This window comes from Oncorhynchus clarkii, unplaced genomic scaffold (genome assembly GCF_045791955.1).
Source record: "Oncorhynchus clarkii lewisi isolate Uvic-CL-2024 unplaced genomic scaffold, UVic_Ocla_1.0 unplaced_contig_12320_pilon_pilon, whole genome shotgun sequence".
Taxonomy (NCBI): domain Eukaryota; kingdom Metazoa; phylum Chordata; class Actinopteri; order Salmoniformes; family Salmonidae; genus Oncorhynchus; species Oncorhynchus clarkii.
This window is the reverse complement of record NW_027261085.1, coordinates 50,233-57,500: the sequence shown is the minus strand read 5'-3', so window position 1 is coordinate 57,500 and position 7,268 is coordinate 50,233. Positions and strand designations below refer to the sequence as shown.

The following is a 7,268-nucleotide window of genomic DNA, read 5'->3' as shown; positions in this document are numbered from 1 at the left end:
AGACCAGAAAGAGCCTCCAGTACTGAGTACAGGTCCTAGACCAGACGAGAAAGAGCCTCCAGTACTGAGTACAGGTCCTAGACCAGAAAGAGCCTCCAGTACTGAGTACAGGTCCTAGACCAGTCCATAGATGTGACTTTTGGGGGCGTGATGACATGGTGATGTGGTGACACTGAGAATGTGTGTGAGGACCATGATTCACTGTGTCTGACCTTGAGTCCCTGATGAATTCCAGCCGTATCTAGACACTGGTGAACACACACACTCACTCAAAACATCCCCCCCACACACACACACACACACACACACACTAAATACACACTCAAAACATCCCCCACACACACACTAAATACACACTCAAAACATCAAATCAAATTGTATTAGTCACATGTGCTGAATAGAACAGGTAGACCTGACAGTGCTTCCTTACGAGCCCCTAACCAACAGCGCAGTTTCAAAAAACACGGAGAAGAATAAAAGTTAAAGTAACAAGAAATTAAAGAGCAGCAGTGAAATAACAACACTGTATACAGGGGGGTGCCGGTACAGGGTCAAAACACACACACACACAGAGGAATGTTGGGTGGACGGCAGCCTAACGGTTGGAGCGTCTCTCAGGGGAAGTTGGGATATGCAAAAAAACACATTTCCAATTTCCAGACAAACAGCAGGCTAGAACACCAACCAGGGCTGAGTATATACAGTGTTGTTGAATACGTGATGAAGTCACTGTACTGTACCTGCGTACGCGGGGTGGTTTGGGGGGCGGTGTGTCCCATCGCTCCTCGTCTGAGTGGTGTCCAGCTTTCTCTGGGCTGAGCCCATCGTCCTGAAGAGGAGAAGAAACAGAGGGATGAAGAAAATAAGAAAATAAAAACTTTAGCTAATGTACCGTTTATCATTTGGGTCTGTCTGCACTGGTTCTAATAACAGCAAGGCAACATGGTTTCCAGTCCTGTTCGTATCATCACTGGGGTTTCCTATACATGGTCCCAGGGGCTGGCTGAACAGTAGGCGTGTGTGTAGCGTCCAAATCTATATCAAACACAATGAGGTAAGGAGGTCAGCTCAGGTCACCCTGGTCATGTGTGCCAGTGTGTGTGGTGTGTGTGGCTATTGGTCCTGCCATTGTCCCAGTCTTCTGTTCCTAAATAGGGAGATTATACTGGGTAGTCTGTGTCCAAACAGTGTTTATGTATAAAAGCATTTGTTGCTAACTAGTTGCTAAACATAGCCAACAGTGGGACTATAGATGTGCCTGTATAGACATGATTACAGTACACAGAATACACACTAGAGGTCGACCGATTAATCGGAATGGCCGATTAATTAGGACCGATTTCAAGTTTTCATAATCGGAAGTCGGTATTTTTGGGCACCAATTTTTATTTATTTAAAATTTTACACCTTTATTTAACTAGGCAAGTCAGTTAAGAACACATTCTTATTTTCAATGACGGCCTAGGAACGTTCTGCCTCGGTCTGCAGAACGACAGATTTTCACCATGTCAGCTCGGGGGACACAATCTTGCAGTTATAACTAGTCCAACGCTCTAACCACCTGCCTCACATTGCACTCCACGAGGAGACTGCCTGTTACGCAAATGCAGCAAGCCAGGGTAAGTTGCTAGCTAGCATTAAACTTATCTTATAAAAAACAATCAATCAACGACTGTCGTTGCTCCAACGTGTTCCTAACCATAAAAAGCAATGCCTTTCTTAAAATCAATACACAAGTATATATTTTTAAACCTGCCTATTTAGCTAAAATAAATCCAGGTTAGCAGAGGTGAACCAGGTGAAATTGTGTCACTTCTCGTGTTCATTGCACACAGAGTCAGGGTATATGCAACAGTTTGGGCCACAAGGCTCTTTGCAAACTAATATGACATAACATTGAAGGTTGTGCAATGTAACAGGAATATTTAGACTGATGGATGCCACCCGTTAGATAAAATACGGAACGGAATAAACATTTTGTTTTCGAGGTGATAGTTTCCAGATTTGACCTAAGGCTCGTATTTCTGTGTGTTTATTATAGTGAAGTCTATGATTTGATATTTGATAGAGCAGTCTGACTGAGGGGTGGTAGGCAGCAGCAGGCTCGTAATAGTCAAAGGTATATGGTTTAGAGAGAAATAGTTGACGCGTTATAATTCCTGTAATAACTTGCGGCTGAACTTGAAAGGGGTTCCTTCGTTATTTTACCGTTCATGTCTTCCATAGAAAATGTCTTGATCTACTTCAGGTTTAAACCACCTCTGTTCATGTCTTCCATAGAAAATGTCTTGATCTACTTCAGATAAGGTCTGTGTTTCGTTCAGGTTTAAACCACCTCTGTTCATGTCTTCCATAGAGAATGTCATGATCTACTTCAGATAAGGTCTGTGTTTCGTTCAGGTTTAAACCACCTCTGTTCATGTCTTCCATAGAGAATGTCATGATCTACTTCAGGTTTAAACCACCTCTGTTCATGTCTTCCATAGAGAATGTCTTGATCTACTTCAGATAAGGTCTGTGTTTCGTTCAGGTTTAAACCACCTCTGTTCATGTCTTCCATAGAGAATGTCTTGATCTACTTCAGATACGGTCTGTGTTTTGTGCTTAAACCACCTCTGTTCATGTCTTCCATAGAGAATGTCTTGATCTACTTCAGATAAGGTCTGTGTTTCGTTCAGGTTTAAACCGCCTCTGTTCATGTCTTCCATAGAGAATGTCTTGATCTACTTCAGATAAGGTCTGTGTTTCGTTCAGGTTTAAACCACCTCTGCGTTTTGGTACCCGTGTAAATCTCACTAGGATAAGGTAACGTTTGTCTAAATATTTTCATAAATCCACTCTACAAAATCTTGGCTTATATTTAGCCAATATTGATCAGAGTTACCTTGTCCTATGGATATCTACACAGTTGTAAAATTGGCACGGTGGTGTAAGCCTACACGAAACACAGACCTTATTTTAAGTGAATCTAAAAATATCCTATGGAATAAATGAACGAAGGAACCGCTTTTCAGATGTTGCTAGAAGGTGTCACGGGAATTATGACTCGCACTTTGGTCGTCAATTCTTACCATGTCCATTATTAAAATAGGATTTCCTGCATATAGAAATGACAGTTTTTGTTTTCAACATTCATCACAGATAACTTAAACTCTATTTTTATTCAAACAGCTGAGAGTATTTGTCTCCTAGGCAGACTCTTCAGTATCAGTGTCACTTCAGAGCTGTGTGTGTGTTTTACAGATGGCAGAGAAAAGCAGAGCACCAGTGTGGGACTATTACATGGAATTGGCACCAGGGAAAGCAAGGTGTCTTATTTGTGATAAAGATGTAAGCATGGGGTCAGCAATGGCTAAATCAAAACATACCACCAACCAGGTGGAATCACCTTAAGAACACCCATCCAAAAGCCCATATGTATTATATTAAGTTAAAATAAAAGTTTCATTGTTCATTCAGTATTGTTGCAATTGTCATTATTACAAAAATGTGTATGTGTGTATATATATCACAACTATCATGGTTCAAATATACCAAGACAGGCGTGAAGAGGGCACGACAAAACCTTATCCCCCCTCAGGAAACTGGAAAAATTTGACATGGGCCCCCAGATCCTCAAAAGGTTCTACAGCTGCACCATCGAGAGCATCCTGACCAGTTGCATCACCGCCTGGCATGGCAACTGCTCGGCATCTGACCTACAGTGGGTTGTGTGAACGGCCCAGTACATCCAGGACCTATATAATAGGCGGTGTCAGAGGAAAGCCCATAAAATTGTCAGAGACTCCAGTCACCCAAATTATAGACTGTTTTCTCTGCTACCGCACGGCAAGCGGTACCGGAGTCTAGGACCAAAAGGCTCCTCAACAGCTTCTACCCCCAAGCCATTAGACTGCTCATAAAAATCGCCACCGGACAATTTACATTGACCCCCCCCCCCCCTCTTGTACACTGCTGCTACTCGCTGTTTGTTTGTTACCTATACATAGCCCCTTCACCCCCACCTACATGAACAGATTACCTCAACTAGCCTGTACCCCTGCACACTGACTCAGTACCGGTGCCCCCTGTATATAGCCTCCACACTGACTCAGTACCGGTGCACCCTGTATATAGCCTCCACACTGACTCAGTACCGGTACCCCTCTATATAACCTCCACACTGACTCAGTACCGGTGCCCCCTGTATATAGCCTCCACACTGACTCAGTACCGGTGCACCCTGTATATAGCCTCCACACTGACTCAGTACCGGTGCCCCCTGTATATAGCCTCCACACTGACTCAGTACCGGTACCCCTCTATATAGCCTCCACACTGACTCAGTACCGGTGCCCCCTGTATATAGCCTCCACACTGACTCAGTACCGGTACCCCTCTATATAGCCTCCACACTGACTCAGTACCGGTGCCCCCTGTATATAGCCTCCACACTGACTCAGTACCGGTGCCCCCTGTATATAGCCTCCACACTGACTCAGTACCGGTACCCCTGTATATAGCCTCCACACTGACTCAGTACCGGTACCCCTGTATATAGCCTCCACACTGACTCAGTACCGGTACCCTCTATATAGCCTCCACACTGACTCAGTACCGGTACCCCTCTATATAGCCTCCACACTGACTCAGTACCGGTACCCCCTGTAGATAGCCTCCACACTGACTCAGTACCGGTACCCCTCTATATAGCCTCCACACTGACTCAGTACCGGTACCCCCTCTATATAGCCTCCACACTGACTCAGTACCGGTACCCCCTCTATATAGCCTCCACACTGACTCAGTACCGGTGCCCCCTGTATATAGCCTCCACACTGACTCAGTACCGGTACCCCTCTATATAGCCTCGTTATTCTTATTGTGTTACTTTTTATTTTAGCCTACTTAGTAAATATTTTCTTCTTGAACTGCACTGTTGGTTAAGGGCTTGTATTCAGCATTTCACGGTAAAGTCTACACTTGTTGTATTCGGCATTTCACGGTAAAGTCTACACTTGTTGTATTCAGCATTTCACGGTAAAGTCTACACTTGTTGTATTCGGCATTTCACGGTAAAGTCTACACTTGTTGTATTCGGCATTTCACGGTAAAGTCTACACTTGTTGTATTCAGCATTTCACGGTAAAGTCTACACTTGTTGTATTCGGCATTTCACGGTAAAGTCTACACTTGTTGTATTCGGCATTTCACGGTAAAGTCTACACTTGTTGTATTCGGCATTTCACGGTAAAGTCTACACTTGTTGTATTCAGCATTTCACGGTAAAGTCTACACTTGTTGTATTCAGCATTTCACGGTAAAGTCTACACTTGTTGTATTCAGCATTTCACGGTAAAGTCTACACTTGTTGTATTCAGCATTTCACGGTAAAGTCTACACTTGTTGTATTCGGCATTTCACGGTAAAGTCTACACTTGTTGTATTCGGCATTTCACGGTAAAGTCTACACTTGTTGTATTCGGCATTTCACGGTAAAGTCTACACTTGTTGTATTCGGCATTTCACGGTAAAGTCTACACTTGTTGTATTCGGCATTTCACGGTAAAGTCTACACTTGTTGTATTCAGCATTTCACGGTAAAGTCTACACTTGTTGTATTCAGCATTTCACGGTAAAGTCTACACTTGTTGTATTCGGCATTTCACGGTAAAGTCTACACTTGTTGTATTCGGCATTTCACGGTAAAGTCTACACTTGTTGTATTCGGCATTTCACGGTAAAGTCTACACTTGTTGTATTCGGCATTTCACGGTAAAGTCTACACTTGTTGTATTCAGCATTTCACGGTAAAGTCTACACTTGTTGTATTCGGCATTTCACGGTAAAGTCTACACTTGTTGTATTCGGCATTTCACGGTAAAGTCTACACTTGTTGTATTCAGCATTTCACGGTAAAGTCTACACTTGTTGTATTCGGCATTTCACGGTAAAGTCTACACTTGTTGTATTCGGCATTTCACGGTAAAGTCTACACTTGTTGTATTCGGCATTTCACGGTAAAGTCTACACTTGTTGTATTCGGCATTTCACGGTAAAGTCTACACTTGTTGTATTCGGCATTTCACGGTAAAGTCTACACTTGTTGTATTCAGCATTTCACGGTAAAGTCTACACTTGTTGTATTCAGCATTTCACGGTAAAGTCTACACTTGTTGTATTCAGCATTTCACGGTAAAGTCTACACTTGTTGTATTCAGCATTTCACGGTAAAGTCTACACTTGTTGTATTCGGCATTTCACGGTAAAGTCTACACTTGTTGTATTCGGCATTTCACGGTAAAGTCTACACTTGTTGTATTCGGCATTTCACGGTAAAGTCTACACTTGTTGTATTCGGCATTTCACGGTAAAGTCTACACTTGTTGTATTCGGCATTTCACGGTAAAGTCTACACTTGTTGTATTCTGCATTTCACGGTAAAGTCTACACTTGTTGTATTCGGCATTTCACGGTAAAGTCTACACTTGTTGTATTCGGCATTTCACGGTAAAGTCTACACTTGTTGTATTCGGCATTTCACGGTAAAGTCTACACTTGTTGTATTCAGCATTTCACGGTAAAGTCTACACTTGTTGTATTCAGCATTTCACGGTAAAGTCTACACTTGTTGTATTCGGCATTTCACGGTAAAGTCTACACTTGTTGTATTCGGCATTTCACGGTAAAGTCTACACTTGTTGTATTCGGCATTTCACGGTAAAGTCTACACTTGTTGTATTCGGCATTTCACGGTAAAGTCTACACTTGTTGTATTCGGCATTTCACGGTAAAGTCTACACTTGTTGTATTCGGCATTTCACGGTAAAGTCTACACTTGTTGTATTCGGCATTTCACGGTAAAGTCTACACTTGTTGTATTCGGCATTTCACGGTAAAGTCTACACTTGTTGTATTCGGCATTTCACGGTAAAGTCTACACTTGTTGTATTCGGCATTTCACGGTAAAGTCTACACTTGTTGTATTCGGCATTTCACGGTAAAGTCTACACTTGTTGTATTCGGCATTTCACGGTAAAGTCTACACTTGTTGTATTCGGCATTTCACGGTAAAGTCTACACTTGTTGTATTCGGCATTTCACGGTAAAGTCTACACTTGTTGTATTCAGCATTTCACGGTAAAGTCTACACTTGTTGTATTCAGCATTTCACGGTAAAGTCTACACTTGTTGTATTCAGCATTTCACGGTAAAGTCTACACTTGTTGTATTCGGCATTTCACGGTAAAGTCTACACTTGTTGTATTCGGCACAGGTGGCAAATACAT

The 7,268-nt window shown here is 42.6% G+C and overlaps 1 protein-coding gene across 4 annotated transcripts in view; it reads right to left on the bottom strand.

Moving 5' to 3' along the window:
- Window positions 1-7,268, bottom strand: part of LOC139404704 (tyrosine-protein phosphatase non-receptor type 12-like) — a 75,070-nt gene that overhangs the window by 18,505 nt on the left and 49,297 nt on the right. For all 4 annotated transcript variants that reach the window (XM_071147334.1, XM_071147332.1, XM_071147333.1 and 1 more), the window contains exon 12: window positions 741-829. In XM_071147334.1, coding sequence (XP_071003435.1) covers window positions 741-829 — 89 coding nt within the window. The remainder of the gene's footprint in view (window positions 1-740; window positions 830-7,268) is intronic.